Raw genomic sequence first — 21,776 nt, 5'->3', positions numbered from 1 at the left:
GTCTATATTAATATCACCTGTTAGTATAACATCCAATGAAGTATCAGTAGCTCTAGTTAATGAGTCATCTAATTTGACCTAGTAATCAACATTATTATCAGGTCTATAAATACAAACAAGAAATTTATGATTATCTACACGGACCTCAAGCCAGAGTAATTCAATATCATCTCTCTCTAATTCCAATATTCTTTTCATAAAATATTATCTTTTTGATAAACTATAAGTCCACCACCAGGACCTGTAGTTCTAATCTGCTGATTTAGATGAGATTCAGTTATATATGCGATATCAATATTTTCAAATTCAGTTTCAATAATTGATATTTTATTTCTGAGGGAACGCATATTTAAGTGAACCAGGTTTAAATTATATGAAGGTCCAGGATTTCTTTCGATATCATTACAACAGGATAAAAATATGAAAAGTGATACAAGGAGATATGATATATTGTTAAAATATGATATTATAGATGTAAGTGGAGAGCCATGACACAAATCCCTACAAATATAATTAGATCTAGCAAAGCGCCAATAATCGACCGTAATTATTGCTGGTAACATAATAAGATATCCAAAATATTACCCATTGTCAAATGAGAAAAAGATGGTTGACAAGTAGGATCGGTCGATCATCCAAGGCGAGTTTACGTTGTTAAATGAGTCTTCTGGTAGGTGACACGAGCAGCAGTTGAGTATACACATATGACAATTACAGGACATACAGGAAATTATAAATACAACTTGCACACACTTTTAGGGAAAGCTGTATGGTGTCCTTTGCATCACTGACGAGTCGTCAAAGGACGAAATACCTGTATGATGTCCCTAACCTACATTGTAGAAGGACGAAACACCTGTATGATACCGCTTGTATCAATGACGAGTCCTGTAGGGACGAAAAATATATTTGGTGTCCGAAGCATCATTTTCGATTCATAGAAGGACGAAACAGTTCCTTGGTCTCCCTAGCATCAATGACGAGTCACAGAAGGATGAAATACCTGTATGGTGTCCCTAGCATCACTGACAAGACCTACATTGTAGAAGGACGAAACCCATGTATGATACCCCTTCTATCAATGACGAGTCCTGGAGGAACGAAAAAGATGTTTGGTGACCGAAGCATCATTTTCGATTAACGAAACAGTTCCTTGGTCTCCCTAGCATTAATGACGAGTCACAGAAGAACGAAAGCGCTGTATGGTGTCCCTAGCATCACTGACGAGTTCTAGAAGGAAGAAACAGCTGTATGATGTCCTTAGCCCTAGAAGTACAAAACAGCTGTATGATGTCCCCAACATCACTGACGAGTCCTTGCAGAACTTAACAGTTGTATGATGCCCCTAGTATCACTGACGAGTCCTAGCATAACTAAACAGCTGCATGATGTCCCGAACATCACTGACGAGTCCTATAGAGGGACAAAACACCTGTATGGTGTGATTATGTATTTTATCCGTTATTATTATTATTTTGTTAAAGATGCCATATGACCTGTGTTCCTCCAAAACGACAATCAATGATACAGACTACTCATATAGATAAATCTTCTGTACATATTTTTCTTCGTCATTGTTGTAATCAAGGCCTTAATGTAGGGAGTCAATTACAAGTACTTGATATGCATGGGCATTATAAAGTTATCGTTTTTTTACAGTAGGACATGCCACTTTCTCACAGCGTGTGTATCGGATGGTCAAACAAGGAAACATACAAACGATTTCAATTAAATCTGATCAGCAACATTCCAACTCGGCAACGGACAATAACGTCCGCTGATGTTTATAAATGTTTCGTAAATAAGTACAGGCAAAGACACACAGTCTAATTAAGGTTGGGGCGGGGATGTAAACATGTTCTCCGCTCCTCCATGGTGACAGCTCTTCTAGTAAGATCTCATGTAGGAAACAATAATGTCTTCATCCACTGTGTGTATTTTTGTCGGGCTCCTTCGTAGGCTGGGATAAATTAATACACCGTATAACGCTTTAATGATAGATACTCAATATCGACGCTCTCTTGCTTCATAATGATGAGGGTGTATTAAAGTGCCGACACTCTTAGTCTTGTTGGAACACAATACTGCGTCGTCCCCACACCAATAACGTCAGAAAAAGTCGCCTATTGTACCAGCTCTGACAATATAGTGTGATTTAGTGTGGCCATCCTTTCATTTAAATTGTGAAATATCCTCATCGCATTTCCATATTTGACTGAGCTTCTGCGCGTGCTACGTCCCTGTTCAATACAGTTGAAATTATTAATTATATCATTTACATATCTCCCCACACCATTCTCTACACGGATCGCGTCTAATACAGTTAGCGGTATTGATTTAGAGTTCCCTAACGATAAAAATAAAGTACAATTTCCACCAGCAAGTTTATAAATAAATTAACCGCTTAATTGATTAGGTCTCGAGTTTGAATGCCTGTCCGAATCACACAGATTAGAGGGTGACCATCGTTCACTTCACTCTGGTTAGAAACTCAACACTTGGGCGCTGTAGTCCGGGTGGAATTACTGGACAGGAAACCTCGGAGTTTTCTATGGAGTGTCGGAATGGTTTTTATACCACTTTCGTCTCTTTTATCTAGGTTTTGATGTCGTCCAAATGATGATCGTTGAAAAATGAAATCAATTGACTATGGAAACGAAAGCCGGCTAGGATAATAATCTCGGTAGGCTAAAAAGATGTAAGCAGAGACCTATATACTATATACCTAATATAGGTCTCTGGTGTAAGATCATGGATATTGAACATATAATCATGAAAACCGAACGGAAGTCTCAGTATGCAATCGGAACCCCTCGTCATTTTCTCCGAAACTAGAATCGCAGACGGAGGCGAGGTGTTCCGATTGTCTCAGTATGAAGACTCCATCACGATCCTGTCTTTTTATTTTATTTTTGTTTCGTTTTTTGTCGTTATTGTTGAAAGTATCAAATGTTGAATGACATGATATTACTGATATGAGAAGACGGTGGGTGATTTGTGCCATTTCGTCCTTTCGTCTTTTCGCCCCGAAAAGACGAAAATTAACCAAACTTAAATTTCGGCTAGAAACATCATACGCGAAAAGATAAAATAAATACACGCAAATTAGTGACTTTAGTTCTCGTCTTTTCGTTAGGTATGTATCAAGTCCGAAAACTGTAAAAAGCTCAAAATGTAAACATTGATATATGTTTCTTCCTGAGTATGTGGCTTTAAGACGTAACTACGAATCTGTAATATTTGGAAAGCAATAAAAACAGTATACATTTGTATCATGGTTTACTCCTACAATACCAAACTGTACCTGTAATGTGGATGACTCCGTACTTGTTTTAGATATTAAGGAATTTTTTTTTTAACGATGGTACTAATTAGATTGCAGAGTCGGAATTAATAACTCTGAGCGATATAGTCGTACGTATAATGTTAACATGTTGATTACGTCTCATTTGACGGGCAGATATAGGTAGGTGTCCTGTCGGGTGTTCCAGTGACGTATCCAAGTGTCGTGTCTCAGTGACGTCTCTCAGTAACGTGTCTCAGTGACGTGCCTCAGTGACGTGTCTTAGTGACGTGTCCCAGTGACATATCCCAGTGACGTGTCCCAACGACGTGTCACAGTGACGTGCTCCCAGTAACGTGTCACAGTGACATGTCCCAGTGAAGTGTTTCAGTGACGTGTCCCAATGACGTGTCCCAGTGGCGTGTCTTAGTGACGTGTCTCAGTGATGTGTCCCAGTGACGTGTCTCAGTGACGCCTCTCAGTGACGTGTCTCAGTGACGTGTTCCAGTGACGTGTCCCAGTAACGTGTCTCAGTGACGTCTCTCAGTAACGTGTCCCAGTGACGTGTCCCAACGACGTGTCACAGTGACGTGCTCCCAGTAACGTGTCACAGTGACATGTCCCAGTGAAGTGTCCCAGTGAAGTGTCCCAGTGAAGTGTCTTAGTGACGTGTCTCAGTGATGTGTCCCAGTGACGTCTCTCAGTGACGTGTCTTAGTGACGTGTCTCAGTGATGTGTCCCAGTGACGTCTCTCAGTGACGTGTCTTAGTGACATGTCCCAGTGACGTGTCCCAGTGCCGCGTCCAAGTGTCGTGTCTCAGTCACAGACACTGGTTATAATTTCACAGACACTGGTTATAAAGTCACAACACACTGGTTATACAAAATGCAATGCCAGAGACTCTGGGTTTAATACCATTTTGTTGTTTCCGAACTGAATTATTTAAAAGCACATTAATTGTGGTGAGACGCACAATTTCTCAATCTCATATTGAATTTATTGTCATTGTACTGTTCAATATCTTAAAAGAAATAAAATTGTGAGAGAGTGTTGTACAAGCTTTGTGATTCTATTTCTGAACGCCTGTTTACACCACAGAAAGCAAAGGGAAATAACTCTGACGACCGAAACAAATTATTTCAGATATAATCTGTGTGTTGATGTTGTGGTATAATTTGTGTGTTGATGTTGTGGTATAATTTGTGTGTTGATGTTGTGGTATAATTTGTGTGTTGATGTTGTGGTATAATTTGTGTGTTGATGTTGTGGTATAATTTGTGTGTTGATGTTGTGGTATAATTTGTGTGTTGATGTTGTGGTATAATTTGTGTGTTGATGTTGTGGTGTAGTTTGTGTTGATGTTGTGGTATAATTTGTGTTGATGTGGTATAATGTGTGTGTTGATGTTGTGGTATAATTTGTGTGTTGATGTTGTGGTATAATTTGTGTGCAGATGCTGTGGTGTAGTTTGTGTGTTGATGTTGTGGTATAATTTGTGTGTTGATGTTGTGGTATATTTTGTGTGTTGATGTTGTGGTATAATTTGTGTGTTGATGTTGTGGTGTAGTTTGTGTTGATGTTGTGGTATAATTATTGTGTTGATGTTGTGGTATAATTTGTGTGTTGATGTTGTGGTATAATATGTGTGTTGATGCTGTGGTATAATTTGTGTGTTGATGTTGTGGTATAATTTGTGTGTTGATGCTGTGGTATAATTTGTGTGTTGATGTTGTGGTAAAATTATTGTGTTGATGTTGTGGTATAATTTGTGTGTTGATGTTGTGGTATAATATGTGTGTTGATGTTGTGGTATAATTTGTGTGTTGATGTTGTGGTCTCATTTGTGTGTTGATTTGTGGTATAATTTTGTGTTGGTGTTGTGTATTCTTGTGTGTTGCTGTTGTGGTCTCATTTGTGTGTTGTGTTTTTTGTGTTGCTGTTGTGGTGTTTTGTGTTGTTGTTTGTGTTTTTGTGTGTGATGTTGTGGTGTCCTTTGTTGTTGAGTTTGTGGTCTTAATTTGTGTGTTGCTGTTGTGGTTATTTTGTGTGTTGCTGTTGTGGTCTCCTTTGTGTTGCTGTTGTGGTCTCCTGTGTGTGTTGCTGTTGGGTCTTCTTTGTGTGTTTGCTGTTGTGGTCTCCTTTGTGTGTTGCTGTTGTGGTCTCCTTTGTGTCTTGCTGTTGTGGTCTCCTTTGTGTTGCTGTTGTGGTCTCCTTTGTGTGTTGCTGTTGTGGTCTCGTTTGTGTCTTGCATGTTGTGGTCTCCTTTGTGTTGCTGTTGTGGTCTCCTTTGTGTGTTGCTGTTGTGGTCTCCTTTGTGTGTTGCTGTTGTGGTAGCCTTTGTCTGTTGCTGTTGTGGTCTCCTTTGTGTTGCTGTTGCCGTCTACTTTGTGTTGCTGTTGTGGTCTCCTTTGTGTTGACTGTGGTCTCCTGTGTGGTGTTGCTGTTGTGGTCCTCACTTTGTGTGTTGCTGTTGTGGTCTCCTGTGTGTGTTTGCTGTTGTGGTCCTACTTTCTGTGTTGCTGTTAGTGGTCTCCTTCATTGTGTTGATGTGGTATAATTTGTGTTGATGCTGTGGTATAATTTGTTTGTTGATGTTGTGGTATAATTTGTGTGCAGATGCTGGGGTATAAATCATTTGTGTATTTGACCTATGGTGCAATTTGTTTGTGTGTTAGCGCTGTGGTCTTTTGCTTCAATTGTGTGCTTTGTGAAGAAATGCTTTTGCTTGCAGTTGCATTGGTGTTGGTACAAGTTGACGTCCATTATTTCAAATACTATTGTTGCAATGATGGTAGTAAATATTCACATTTTAACAAAATCGGATTATTACTAGAACTGTATTTATTTCAACTCCTGTTACGAAGTCATTTTTTACAGATCAATTTGACAAATGAAGTTCCTACGTTCCTCGCAGTTGTCGTCGGACCAGGTATAGTTCCGGTGGAGGTCAATTAGTGCACAGTGTTCACGGTTCATTGCATTGTCCGGCTCACCTGACCCCCAGTTGGCGTAGTTTAGACTTCCCTGCTGTGGAAGCCACATCCACTCCCCTTCCACGGCAAGGTCCGAGAGTCCGAGCCAGAACTGACCAGGCCAGTAGTTACCTACGGCAAATACGTGACGTAGTAATAGGACATTATGACGTCATACGATAGATCATCAGATACGTTAACTGTATACATTAGATAGTAAGACCGTGAGAAAATTCGGGCTACCCTAGGGTGTGATTTCTCTGTCACCCCTAGGGTGTGATTTCTCTGTCACCCCTAGGGTGTGACTTCTCTGTCACCCCTAGGGTGTGATTTCTCTGTCATCCCTAGGGTGTAATTTCTCTGTCTGACAATCCTAGGGCGTTTTCTCTGCCTCCATCTTTAGGGTATTATCACAGAAAACAACAATACAATGACGTCACATCTACAGTTCAATCACACCACGTCAACATTGTTTTGCATTGTCATATTTTTCGTATTCAAATACATGTAATAAAAATGGCATTATGAGAGACAAATAAGCATCTCCTTCCTTGAGAACATGACTTAGAAATCTCCAACACTCGGTATAACATTCTTGATTGTCAAACGTTCGATAGAACTACCGGTTAGACAACCAAGTACATCGTATATCACCAATTTAGACCACAGTCATCAATTACATAGCTACTGTCCGTTACACGTGCTAATTAATTTAGTAACAAAGTAATGTTTTATTAATATAGGAAAATAGAAATACATGTACGCCAATGAATAAATTGAAACGTTAAATTCGCATTCTCGCGTTTTTGCTCTTTCGCATTCTCGCGTTTGTTTTCGCTCCCTCGCCGTCGCGTTTTCGCATTCTCGCGTTTTCGACCTAAGGTCGAGAGTGCGAGAATGCGAGATTTGATACTTGGCCCTAACGAGCCACCATAGGAAACGTACGAAACCTACGATTATCCAGTGGAAAAAGCAAGTCGATTTTTGAGCACGAGCTGAAATGACTATGAATTTCCCTGTTTGGGTATTTAATTGATAATATAAGTATCTATAAATAAGTAACTGTATCATAAACATAGCATACCAACTGTGATATTCCATTCTCCACTGGAACCGAATCCAGTGGCGACCGCGACATAATTGACCTCGTGAGGGGCGGTATCGTTCCACATCATAAACTGACTCTTCCCCACGACGTTACCATGACCCACACGGATCACGTTATTCGCCCAACTGATCCAAAATGGTCGATATTGACTACACGAAAGTGGATGGGGCATGCGATTCTGTGTGTCCATGTGCGCGCATTGTTTACAGTCCCGGATGACTGACTGCGAGTCAGCCCAACCACCAATCACAATCTCGTACGTGTTTCTTGAGTCGACACCCTTGTCCTGTGATAGGGCGATGTGGGCGTCGTGACACGCCTTCACTTGGAAAGTGAACGACGTGTGTCCGGTCACGTCCAGCCCCGAGTCGTGCAAGTAGTGGTAGTGGTAGTCGTTTCTGGTACTCAGTTGGATGCTTGACTCTTGGAAGAAAAAAACAACAATATAAAGATTTTGTATTTATCACAGTCAAAGAGAAAAAATCTTCTATATTTCCTGTTTTTCGTCTCACAGGGACTTGAGAATTTGTTACAGTCTGCATGTATATGGACCTCCCCTCTAGTGTGTATAGCACATTTTCAGACGTTTTGGGGGGCTAGATTAAAATTCGGTACCAGCGATGGCATTTTAACCGAATTATAATATATTCCCCTAAAACGCCTGAAAATATGCTATACACACTAGAGGAGGTCCAAACACATATATAGACTATAACAAATCCTCAAGTCCCTGTGGTTCGTCAATTGAGTTTAATTTCAATGTAAATTGTTATTAAAATTACTGTGATTATTCGTGTACCAGTGTAAGGACACTTGTAAGGTCATTGTTAAACTATTGTAAAACACCTATTGTACCATTGTTATTGTCAGTCACTACTTAACCACACTTAGACAATGTATACTGTAACACAAAGGCGATTTGGTAAATATGAACATACAAAGTTAATTACGGGTCACGATCTTTGTGAAATATTCAATTGCTGAATTGCTTCAGGATCAATATGAAATATTAAGGGCCTGTCACACTACGACGTTCTCGCCAGCGTTCGAGTAACGTGTTGCGAAACGCAGAGGAACGTCGAGAACGTTGGAAACAAGTTATAAGAAAGTTAGACGAGCGTCGACAAACGTTTAGGAACGTTGAGGGACGCCGACGAACGCTGAGGGTGAAAAATATTTTTGGGTGTGCACAAAAATTCACGACGTTCTACCAAAACGCTACTTACGCGTTAGAGGAACGCTACACGAAAGTTGGCGGGCGTTACTCGAACGTAACTCGAACGTCAGGACGTTCCCTGGACGCTAGGCGGACGACGGTCCATCAGGATCGAGTGTCCAGCGCGTGGCTACCGCTTGGGTAACGCCTGTGTAACGTCCATCGAACGTCTATCCAGCGTGTCGCCAACGTTTCTCAGCGTTCACTGAGCGTTATTAACGCTCATGTAACGCTCTTTTAACGTATGTCAGCGTTCTGAATTTTTCCAACGTCAGTGTAACGTCCATGTAACGTCCTTGTAACGCGCCTGTAACCTACTGGTAGCGTTCAGGAGCGTTTGACAGGCACTTGCCATATATAAAGGGCTTGCAGAGGCCACGCCAGCCCTGTTGGAACTTTCACAGAGTCAAAAGCCCTCAGAAGAATGACAGACCAAGAGAAACACCAGTATGCTGTTGCTGCTCTCTTGCATCACAACAATCTCCTGCAGTTGGCATTGCACCAGGTCAAGATGTCCAAAAAGAAAAGGAAGAGGAGAGGGAGAAAGTGCTGGGTAAGACCATGGATAGGAAGGCGACCCCAGTTTGGTGTTTATGACAAGCTGATGGCTGAACTCAGAGCTGAAGACCAAGCCTCCTTCCACAACTTCCTGCGCATGCCACCAGAGATGTTTGATGAGCTGAGACAGAGAGTTGGTCCCAGGATCACCAAGAAGGACACTCGCTTTAGACCGGCCCTCGACCCTGGTATGAAGCTGGCCCTGACTTTGCGACACCTCTGGTGACAGCTATGCATCGCAGAAGTTTGGCTGGAGAGTACCTCACAACACACAGTCACTGGTGGTCAGAGAGGTTTACCATGCCATACTGGATGAGATGCTGACCTGCCCCAGTCTCTTGGAACTCCTGCTGCTGGAGGCTGCTGTGGTAGGTCTGGTAGGTACCGGTAAATCCTCCTCCTGGACAGTTGCTGCAACCGAGGATCTACTGAGCAGGATGGGCTTGGCTGGCTCCGGTCTGTGTCGCACTACCTCCTGCAGGAATCTGAAGTTGCTGAGCACCCACTCGTCTCTCTCTGTTCTTCTTGGGGCACCGTCACCGTTCTTGTACTTCATGAGTCTGGTATTCTTATCCCGCTGTGACCGGAACCAGCCCTTCAAGTGCTTCAATGTCTTGTGCATCTTCTCTGCCTGAATCTGCCACAACTTCTCCTTGTTGGTAATCTTGTGGTAGTCCTGGAGCTTAGAGTCCCACAATGTCCTGTTCTCTTGTAACCACTCTACCATGATGGCCTCATCAGATTCAGAGAGGTTGCAGTTTATCCTGTCGCTCTTGTTACTTTTGCCTCCGTCCTGTGAGGAGGCTGGTGACAATCTTCTGGAGGAGGAGGAGCTAGACCCTGGAGACCCTGGAGAGGCTGGAGATGGCGACTGGGACATGGAGGGGATGACTGTTGCCCTCTTCTTCTGCTGCTTCTGCTGTTGGATTTCGGCCTCGATAGGAGGGGGGTGGACCTCTGCGATGATGGTAACAACCTCCTGGCTGGGAGAGGAGGCTGCTCGTTGGCCTCTGCTGCTGCCCCGACCTCTATTGCTGCCCCGACCTCTGCTGTTGGCCGTCTTGCTCTTGGGAGGCATACTTCTGCGATGTCGACTGCGCGGTGATTGAACTGAAAGTGATGCACTCTAGCCCAAAGCCCCCTTTTATACTGCGCGTCCAGCTGCAGGTTGGAGAAACGTGACAGGAAGTTACACAAACGCTGCACGCGCTACTCGAACGTTACAGGAACGCTAGGCAGACGCTGTGGAAACGTCGAGAACGTTGAATAGACGCTGGAATAAACAATGAAACGCTACCTGGACGCAATGCAGACGTTACCCAAACGCTATGAGAACGCCATCAAAGCGCTGAGAAAGCAATGGAACGCTAGATTTTGCTGTTATTTTCGACCACAAATGTCACCTGACGCTGAGTGAACGTTGTCTGAGCGTTACCCAAGCGTTACAAGAACGTTATAACAACGTTGACATAGAAACTCAATTTGAACAACGTCGAAGTTCCCCGACGTTTCCCCAATTTTTCAAAACGCAACCAAACGTCCAACAAAACGCTGTAGTGTGACAGGGCTCTTACATCTATTATCCATATAGTAGAAGTTATATAACACAATAAATTATACAAGTACGTTTCCTTATTTTGCACTATATAAATAGTAAACAATAGAAATAATAGAAAGCTACAGGACCATTTCGGAAAATGACTTCATCTACAAGATTCGATGATATGAGAGGATTTATTTTCTGAAAAAGACAGCGCTAACACACAACAAGTAATAAAAACGGCAGTTAACATACTAAAAGACTATCTTCGGGGGAAAGAGCATTAGGAACAGTGGAGGATATGAACACTGCGCTCTTCAATGCTTTGCATTCATTCGCAGTTAAGAAGCATTTTGATTGTTCGTTAGAACTATGACTTTTTATGTCAAATCGAAGGTTTGCAAATTATTGCTCCCATGGTTGAAACGAAAAATCCATGGAGCTTTATCAGACATACCGTTGTACTGCTGGTGGAGGTAGTTCGCGATGACAGCCTGTTGTTGGTCCGTCTCTATATAGGCGAGGTGTCCATGTTCAGTGTTACAGTAACCCTGTGGACGAACACTTGTATAATTAACTAAAACAATAACATACATTTCCTCACACTAACAGACAATAACAGATAACGCTTTCATTTTTATTTTGAATGATATCCCACCAATCAATACGTACTAACTGTTGTGATGTGACTACTTGTACACACCAGTTGTTGTGATGTGACTATGTGTACACACCAGTTGTTGTGATGTGACTACTTGTACACACCAGTTGTTGTGATGTGACTACTTGTAAAAACCAGTTGTTGTGATGTGACTACTTGTACATACCAGTTGTTGTGATGTGAATACTAGTACACACCAGTTGTTGTGATATGACTACTTGTACATACCAGTTGTTGTGCGGTGACTACTTGTACACACAAGTTGTTGTGATGTGACTACTTGTATACAGCAGTTGTTGTGATGTGACTACTTGTACACACCAGTTGTTGTGATGTGACTACTCGTATACAACATTTGTTGTGAGGTGACTACTTGTATACAACATTTGTTGTGAAGTGACTACTTGTATACACCAGTTGTTGTGATGTGACTATGTGTACACACCAGTTGTTGTGATGTGACTACTTGTACACACCAGTTGTTGTGATGTGACTACTTGTAAACACCAGTTGTTGTGATGTGACTACTTGTACATACCAGTTGTTGTGATGTGAATACTTGTACACACCAGTTGTTGTGATATGACTACTTGTATACACCAGTTGTTGTGCGGTGACTACTTGTACACACAAGTTGTTGTGATGTGACTACTTTTACACACCAGTTGTTGTGACGTGACTACTTGTACACACCAGTTGTTGTGAGGTGACTACTTGTACACACCAGTTGTTGTGGTATTACTACTTGTATACACCAGTTGTTGTGATGTGACTACTTGTACATACCAGTTATTGTGAGGTGACTACTTGTACACACCAGTTGTTGTGAGGTGACTACTTGTACACACCAGTTGTTGTGATATGACTACTTGTACACACCAGTTGTTGTGACGTGACTACTTGTACACACCAGTTGTTGTGGTATTACTACTTGTACACACCAGTTGTTGTGATGTGACTACTTGTACATACCAGTTGTTGTGATGTGAATACTTGTACACACCAGTTGTTGTGATATGACAACTTGTATACACCAGTTGTTGTGCGGTGACTACTTGTACACACAAGTTGTTGTGATGTGACTACTTTTACACACCAGTTGTTGTGACGTGACTACTTGTACACACCAGTTGTTGTGAGGTGACTACTTGTACACACCAGTTGTTGTGGTATTACTACTTGTACACACCAGTTGTTGTGATGTGACTACTTGTACATACCAGTTATTGTGAGGTGACTACTTGTACACACCAGTTGTTGTGAGGTGACTACTTGTACACACCAGTTGTTGTGGTATTACTACTTGTACACACCAGTTGTTGTGATATGACTACTTGTATACACCAGTTGTTGTGCGGTGACTACTTGTACACACAAGTTGTTGTGATGTGACTACTTTTACACACCAGTTGTTGTGACGTGACTACTTGTACACACCAGTTGTTGTGAGGTGACTACTTGTACACACCAGTTGTTGTGGTATTACTACTTGTACACACCAGTTGTTGTGATGTGACTACTTGTACATACCAGTTATTGTGAGGTGACTACTTGTACACACCAGTTGTTGTGAGGTGACTACTTGTACACACCAGTTGTTGTGGTATTACTACTTGTACACACCAGTTGTTGTGATGTGACTACTTGTACATACCAGTTGTTGTGGTATTACTACTTGTACAAACCAGTTGTTGTGACGTGACTACTTGTATACACCAGTTGTTGTGATATGACAACTTGTATACACCAGTTGTTGTGATATGACTACTTGTACATACCAGTTGTTGTGATGTGACTACTTGTACATACCAGTTGTTGTGATATGACAACTTGTACAAACCAGTTGTTGTGACGTGACTACTTGTATACACCAGTTGTTGTGATATGACTACTTGTATACACCAGTTGTTGTGATATGACTACTTGTATACACCAGTTGTTGTGACGTGACTACTTGTATACACCAGTTGTTGTGATATGACTACTTGTACTATACACCCCTACAACGTATCGTTGTGGGGGTATATGATACATACCAATGCTCCGGCCCATGTGGCCTCCGTATTGGAAACGTAGAAACATCCCTCGTTATTACTTTGGAAGCCTGGAGGACATCCGTCTAGAAAAAAAATATAATGTTACATAAACAATATAGTCCCAGGCGTAAATAGTGTTGATGTAAAGTGTTAATATTGTTGTCTCAAAGATATCTCAAATGTCGAAATATAAAACTGTAGAAATTACTGAATAGACTGAACAAGCACTTTGTCATTCGATACTTACTGTCACTTGTAAACACCTAATACTTAGAACAAGCCCCTGTGTGTTGAATCAACTGACACTCTTTGATTCTCGATATTTAGAACAAGCCCCTGTGTGGTGAATCAACTGACACTCTGTGATTCTCGATATTTAGAACAAGCCTCTGTGTGTCGACTCTCCTGTTACTTGTTATCTCACTATTGTTCCCATTGAATGAAAACTACCATATTTTTTATCGGATGGTGGGCTATTTAAATCATCCCACGCCCGTAGTTCGTCCGTAAACAATCGTAATTTCATGCGAAGTACCGGAAAGATATTTCTCAAACTTCACATACAGGTTCCCCTTGGTTCCAAGTTGTGTCCTTTGAATTTTGAGTTTTATCAGGACAACAATTGTTGTCGACAAGTAGCCATCTTCGATTTAGGCAGCAATCTTGGATTTTGACAGTTGAAGTTTGATATCGCTATTTCTTTGAGAGTACTGGAGGGATATATTTTCTCAAACTTCACATGCCTCTTTCTCTTGGTCCCAAGTTATATTCAATTAATTTTGAGCGTGATTGAGAAGACAGATATTTCATATGATGGTTTTCCTTGTTATGATATCATTATGAGGAAAAGAGGAAAGAAGGGAAATATAAGAGGAAAGATCAGTCTCACATACAACAATAAATATCATTCAATGGTGGGCACCAATATCCTTTTGGTATAGCTTGTTCTCATTACACAAATCAACTAGAATTACAGAATAAAAAAGATTTTGTTGTTGGAACACACATGGCCACATCATACATTAGGTACCTAAACACGAGCTGTATTGATAAGGTGCGTTTGTCAATAACATGTAAAATGATATATCATATTGTAACCACTTTGTAGTGAGGCGAACATGTCCCCGGGACACATTTAACGGAATCTCCTTCGGTAGCTTTATATCAATAAACATGAATAAAGTTAATACATGTATAAGAAAACGCTAAATTTGCTATGGTCTTCTTCAAAACACAATAGATATTCATTGTATGTGCAACGCAAAATAGCAGTAATGAAATATTGGCTGAAAATATCAAAAACTAATAATTGTGTTTTAAAATCACGTTATGATGCACTTGTCGAATTGAATATAACAAAAAAAACTAATTGTAAAAGTAATTGGGTTCGTCATATTAAAAATGAGCTATGTAGTTTAGGTTTTGGTTATACATGTATTTGGAACAGCCAATACGTTTTAAATGAAAATCACTTTATGCAAGTAGATATATCTCCGAAATGTTATTTATGCAAACATATTGTGGATACTTTAATATTCAATACACCTATCAATGTACCTAGAAGTCAAAGAATTTGCACAGTTTGTGACAAAAATGACGTCGAGGACGAAGTCCATTTTGTGCTTCTTTGTCCTGCATATTCTGAACTAAAAAAAACATACACCAAAAAGTATTATTATTGTCGTCCACGTGTATATAAACTGATAGAATTGTTTTCCAGTAAAAGTGTTAACTTTGAATAGAATTTTGTAACATGCCACTGCAGAAAAAAAACCTCTCCTCGTAAGTAATTGAATCAGAGACGTGTTTATCTGATATACACGTCTCTGATTAAGTTAAATATGTTTTGGAAATTAATATCACAGTTTTTATATATAGTGTTCTTGTGTATATTTAGAAATTAGTTACTTATATTGAATAGTATAAGTTTAAATATGACGTCATAGGCATGCATTACGTAAATGCTGAATTGTTATGCTTCAGTTACACGTTTACAAAATTATTATGTAATTCATTATTGATTACGTGTCGTAATTATATTGCTTGTGTTGTGTCCTCCGCCATCTTGTAATTCAATTTGCAATATGTATACACATATTTGAATATTTTGGTATCCTATATGCTGTGTTGCATTTAAAAATGAATTGAATTGAATTGAAAATTGTTAGTGGTAGTATTGTCTTACTAAATCTACATACTTACTTTGTGCCTGCGCCGGAAAAATCAGCGTTAGCACCAGAACTAGTGCACGGGAAGCCATTGGGTGTCTGAAGTATGTCAGGAATAAGGTCACGTGCACGTATGTATCGGAACTAATAAAATGGAAATTTTAAACATGATTTCAGAACGTTTTTGTTATTTTTTCTTTAATTTTAACTAATGTGTAACATCTCATTTGTGTGAAATTACTGTGTTATAAATGTGTTATAAATAAAGGAAATTAATACTTATAAAATGTGTTTCCTCTTCGATAAGATAACGAGCGGCAGGTTTCGTTATTCCCAGACAGATCTACCGCGACTCGACATACAAGCACGTGGTCATACTGGAAGCGTACATGTCTATCTCATCAGAATATTTGAATTGGAAAAACTTTGGCGTACAGATTTTTATTTAGTACTGTGAAAAATAAATATCAAGTTCTCAGGGAAACGATTCTCAACGTAAATAAATGTCCAGTTCTCACGGAAACAACTCTTCAAAGTAAATAAATGAATTTAAAATGTCTTTTATTGTTTTGTTTTCAATATCATAACTATAATTAAATTGACGATTCCATTAATCATTGCTATCATGCCGATAATAAGTACCTACCGATTTTCAGATAAAAAAATCGAATTTCTCGCGAAATATTCAAGGTAAAATAAAGTTCCATAAGTTTTTTATTATACATTATCAAGTTCTGTCTGTCTGTCTGTGCGGCCGTCCGTCCGTCTGCCTGCCTGTGTGTTATATTAATCTTGTAGTTGGACCTGAGATCAATGAAGTTTATAAACGTGAATGAATATATATATAACTATTTCCAAATACTCAATGAACATTAAGGTATGTGTAATTACTTAATGAATATACAAGTACATTTGTGTATGTGCAATTGCTAGATGAATATATATGTATTTCTTATTGCTAAATTAATATACATGTATATGTATTCTAATTACCAAATTAATATACAGGTATGTCTAATTACCAAATGAAGATGTAGGTATGTCTAATTACTAAATGAAGATGTAGGTATGTTTAATTACCAAATGACCATGTAAGTATTTATAGTTACTAAATACATTGATAAACACAATTTACAAGATATATTAGTCCAAGGACGGGACTTCCGAAGGAAACAATAATTCGAAAAAGGATTCAGTATCGAATACTGGTTTAGCGCTATACCTACATGCTCTTTATGACTTAGAGATGTTAACGATTGTTTGGGTTTATTTATATACAGATTACAGGATTGTTTGTATATATTTATATACAGATTACAGGATTGTTTGTATATATCTATATACAGATTACAGGATTGTTTGTATATATTTATATACAGATTACGGGATTGTTTGTATATATTTTTATACAGATTACAGGATTGTTTGTATATATTTTTATACAGATTACAGGATTGTTTGTATATATTTATATACAGATTACAGGATTGTTTGTATATATTTATATACAGATTACAGGATTGTTTGTATATATTTCTATACAGATGACAGGATTGTTTGTATATATTTATATACAGATTACAGGATTGTTTGTGTATATTTATATACAGATTACAGGATTGTTTGTGTATATTTATATACAGATTACAGGATTGTTTGTATATATTTATATACAGATTACAGGATTGTTTGGGTTAATTTTTCATACAGATTACAGGATTGTTTGTATATATTTATATACAGATTACAGGATTGTTTGTGTATATTTATATACAGATTACAGGATTGTTTGTATATATTTATATACAGATTACAGGATTGTTTGGGTATATTTATATACAGATTACAGGATTGTTTGTATATATTTATATACAGATTACAGGATTGTTTGGGTTAATTTTTCATACAGATTACAGGATTGTTTGTATATATTTATATACAGATTACAGGATTGTTTGGGTTAATTTTTCATACAGATTACAGGATTGTTTGGGTATATTTATATACAGATTACAGGATTGTTTGTATATATTTATATACAGATTACAGGATTGTTTGGGTTAATTTTTCATACAGATTACAGGATTGTTTGGGTATATTTATATACAGATTACAGGATTGTTTGTATATATTTATATACAGATTACAGGATTGTTTGGGTTAATTTTTCATACAGATTACAGGATTGTTTGGGTATATTTATATACAGATTACAGGATTGTTTGTATATATTTATATACAGATTACGGGATTGTTTGGGTATATTTATATACAGATTACAGGATTGTTTGTACATATTTTTATACAGATTACAGGATTGTTTGGGTATATTTTTATACAGATTACAGGATTGTTTGTACATATTTTTATACAGATTACAGGATTGTTTGGGTTTATTTTTATACAGATTACAGGATTGTTTGTACATATTTTTATACAGATTACAGGATTGTTTGGGTTTATTTTTATACAGATTACAGGATTGTTTGTATATATTTATATACAGATTACAGGATTGTTTGTATATATTTATATACAGATTACAGGATTGTTTGTATATATTTATATACAGATTACAGGATTGTTTGTATATATCTATATACAGATTACAGGATTGTTTGTATATATTTATATACAGATTACGGGATTGTTTGTACATATTTTTATACAGATTACAGGATTGTTTGGGTATATTTATATACAGATTACAGGATTGTTTGTACATATTTTTATACAGATTACAGGATTGTTTGGGTATATTTTTATACAGATTACAGGATTGTTTGTACATATTTTTATACAGATTACAGGATTGTTTGGGTTTATTTTTATACAGATTACAGGATTGTTTGTATATATTTATATACAGATTACAGGATTGTTTGTATATATTTATATACAGATTACAGGATTGTTTGTATATATTTATATACAGATTACAGGATTGTTTGGGTATATTTATATACAGATTACAGGATTGTTTGTACATATTTTTATACAGATTACAGGATTGTTTGTATATATTTATATACAGATTACAGGATTGTTTGGGTTTATTTATATACAGATTACAGGATTGTTTGGGTATATTTTATAAGTTCCTGATTACCCGTACGTTATGATAAAGTAAAATAAAGGGAAGTAACTCTGATAGATCAGAATGTATTTTACAGTAAGCCGCTTCCGTCCGGGACCATTAGACCAGGAAATTGAATATTAGCTTATCAAGTAACCACGTTGATATAATTAACAGTTTTTTTTAAAGAGGTCATGATCGCCATCAGTTAAGGGGATGTGTTCAGCTAATCCTGGTCGTCGTGTGTACATCCACAATTTGTAGCCAGTATTTTATATATTTTATAAAATCATAATAATGACAGGGTCTAAAGACCTTGATTTTAGATGGGATGTAGTTAGACGTTTATCTGACATTGTGAGGGCGTGTTGATTATAATTCATTACAATGCTCTTTTATCAAGGTTTTGTCCCTATTTGTAACACTGATACATGTATACAATCCGGAATGCTCCTAGTTCAATTGGCAGACATTCAATTCACATTGAAGTCTTAGTACCAAAATTAGAGTATGACTCGTTTATATATACATGTAATATATTATTTGTTAGTGGGCGAAAAATTCTAACTCGGGTGGACGATATAGACTCGTAACTAAAGAATGTAGTGATCTGTGGTTTGAGTCAGAAATGTATGACGAGAGATAACCGATATACAACCAGTCATCGTATATACATACCACCATATACAGTACACACTATGTAATGTATAATTATCACATAAGCATTTTAATCACATTGAGAGCCAAAAATAATAAGATAAAGAAAAAATAGCAAGAGATATCTTTAAAAAAGATAAACGGCATAGTTTAAATGCTGGTGTTTATAATATAAAACTGCTGGTGAAATAAATGAACGAACTAATATGTTTCAGCACAGATAACAAAATGAGCAAAGCAACACCTTTCCTGTGGGAAAGAAAGAAAATCAATACCAAAAATCTGAGATCAACCTTGTATTTATGTCGTGTTACCGTAACACGGACGTTTTGGAATGATCATTGCGACAATGTGTGATGTTTTCATGGCGGTATGTGTAGGTAAAATACATTTATATATAAAGATACAGTTGTAGTTAAGTTCCAGTAAAGTCGAATTGAATACAATATAAATAAATCTTTCAACTGTACCGGTGGTCATAACATAGCACGACATGTGTTCTAGAGTTAAGTTAAAAGATGGATGATAAAGATTATCATTATACTAAGATAGGGGTTGATTGACGAGGAATAATGTCCTTGTTCCGGTTATAGCCGAGCCTAGGACAGTCTCTCAGATAAGGGCCAGAGTGCAGGAGCCTACTAGGGAACTGTGTTCATGTGACAACCCAGGCTTTTTTAAGTTTCATAAAATTTTATTCAATATTGACAACCCAGGCTTTTTTTTAAGTTTCATAAAATTTTATTCAATATTTACAGATAAAAACGTCATTCAATAATTGGTAAGTAATATGGAATCAACATTGTAATTATTATCAATACATAACTCCTTTAAAAAAAAAAAAAAAAACATTTTAAATAAATAAAGCACAAAACCATCGATGTAATTATAAAAGAAACAGATTCAATACATAACTCGTTTAAAAAAAACACCATTTTAAATTAAGACAAGCCAGGAAAACCACACTTGGTCTCGTTTGGAGACGTTAATCCCACTATTTAGCAGCGTTGATATATAAGGCAAAACTTTCGTGACAGCGTTGGTGTGCAAACCTAATGATTTATAAATACATTAATTTACTAATTTCGTTGAAGATCAGACAAAGGGTACATATATAATATCAAAATCTGTACATTTGAAAATTAAATTTCTGTGTCTATCTGCGTTCAGAAAGCTGTGTTTAATTATATTCAATAACATTCCTAAGCATACAGTGTACATATCGTAACGTTCACCTTACGTTTCAAAGAAAACGATTTCCTTAAAAGTATTGATTCATTTCTGCATCTTACCAACTGTCATGTTGTGAGGAAAATTCCAATAGTGAATTTTGTACTCTATGCGCATATATAACTCCAGACCTGTTCTTTTGTTTAATGTTTTATAATTCATTTTAAGATTAACAGTAACAAATATGTAAATCAGACTTCACCCTGGTTTCTGGTTGTAAGTAATCCTTTATAGGAATTGCACCAAAGTGAGGATTGAGGGCTAGATCAGACCCCAGAAAAAATTTAAATGTTACTATGCCCAAATTTTAAATCATATTTAAATGAGCAATTTAAATATGTAAATGAGATATTATCCCCAATTTTCACTATTCGCTCATTCACTACATGTTCGGTTAACAATAGATGGTATAGGCGCTTATTTTACTTTTCTTAATTGAGAAAGTATCAGATTATTTTTTCTACAAATTTGTGCAGAAATACACACACACATATTTGGAAAAAAATAAATTGTTCTCCTTGTGTATGTTATTGTTATTGTTTTTGTTTTTAATATCCTGGTGTTCTATTGTAACAGTCATGTTGTACACATATATTCGAGGAAATGGCGTTAATTTGCCGTCACGACTATACCTTTTAGACAAATAAATATGTTTAAACAATAATAAGATTAGTTAAAAGTACATATTTTAACATTCAGAATATATAGAGGATATCTAACAGTGTCTTCAGTAATACTAAATATACTTCACCAGTGGGGCTGATATTTTGATATTATTTTTCATCTAGGAATGTATATTACATACAATTAGACAGCATACAGTTTAATTTCATCTTCAGATAAAGACCGCCTAAAAGAAATTAAACTGATAAATTCATGTCATCAAATGAAAATTATGTTTAATTGTTTTAATTATAAACAATTATAAAATGCTACTTTTGGTCGTTTTACCTCATGTGTTAGTGTGTGTGTATTGTATTTGATCAATATAAAACACAATCTAGATGTGTAACTCTAACACAAAATGAAAAAGTTTCATCTTATATCTTATTGCAAGCGAAAATTATCAATACCACTTTTTATTATTTAACGGGTGGTCCACTAGCATGACTTTTCGGCCTTCAGTGGACTGTTAAACAACGACAGACGCAGCGGTACGTGGTTAATTAATCAATTAATTATGTGTGTACGTACGTGACCAAGCATACGTAAGCACTGTCCGTAATGGGTTTATCTTCACAAGTAATGTAAACAGAAATATCAATAATTT

At 37.4% G+C, this 21,776-nt stretch overlaps 1 protein-coding gene across 2 annotated transcripts; it reads right to left on the bottom strand.

Moving 5' to 3' along the window:
• Positions 1-6,105: 6,105 nt before the first annotated feature.
• On the bottom strand, positions 6,106-15,899 carry LOC117339851 (C3 and PZP-like alpha-2-macroglobulin domain-containing protein 8). Of its 2 annotated transcripts, none has more exons than XM_033901559.1 (6): positions 15,823-15,899; positions 15,578-15,687; positions 13,376-13,458; positions 11,136-11,229; positions 7,341-7,787; positions 6,106-6,388 (listed from the first exon to the last, which is right to left on the bottom strand). In XM_033901559.1, the coding sequence occupies exons 2-6, from the start codon at positions 15,633-15,635 to the stop codon at positions 6,156-6,158; spliced, it is 915 nt and encodes a 304-aa protein (XP_033757450.1). In that variant the 5' UTR covers positions 15,636-15,687; positions 15,823-15,899; the 3' UTR covers positions 6,106-6,155. The 2 variants fall into 2 exon arrangements, with proteins under 2 accessions (XP_033757450.1, XP_033757451.1); XM_033901560.1 differs by having other exon boundaries at positions 15,578-15,642; positions 15,823-15,880.
• Between the last annotated feature and the right edge of the window lie 5,877 nt (positions 15,900-21,776).

This window comes from Pecten maximus, chromosome 12 (genome assembly GCF_902652985.1).
Source record: "Pecten maximus chromosome 12, xPecMax1.1, whole genome shotgun sequence".
Lineage (NCBI taxonomy): Eukaryota > Metazoa > Mollusca > Bivalvia > Pectinida > Pectinidae > Pecten > Pecten maximus.
This window is presented reverse-complemented; position numbering and strand designations above follow the sequence as displayed.

Excerpts from the sequence above, each read along its gene's own strand:
- LOC117339851 (XM_033901559.1), bottom strand. The coding sequence starts at position 15,635 with ATGGCTTCCCGTGCACTAGTTCTGGTGCTAACGCTGATTTTTCCGGCG. Across the intron at positions 7,788-11,135 it reads CCTCCACCAGCAGTACAACG|AGTCAAGCATCCAACTGAGT; the intron begins GTATGTCTGATA and ends TTTTCTTCCAAG. Across the intron at positions 6,389-7,340 it reads AGAATGGAATATCACAGTTG|GTAACTACTGGCCTGGTCAG; the intron begins GTATGCTATGTT and ends TATTTGCCGTAG.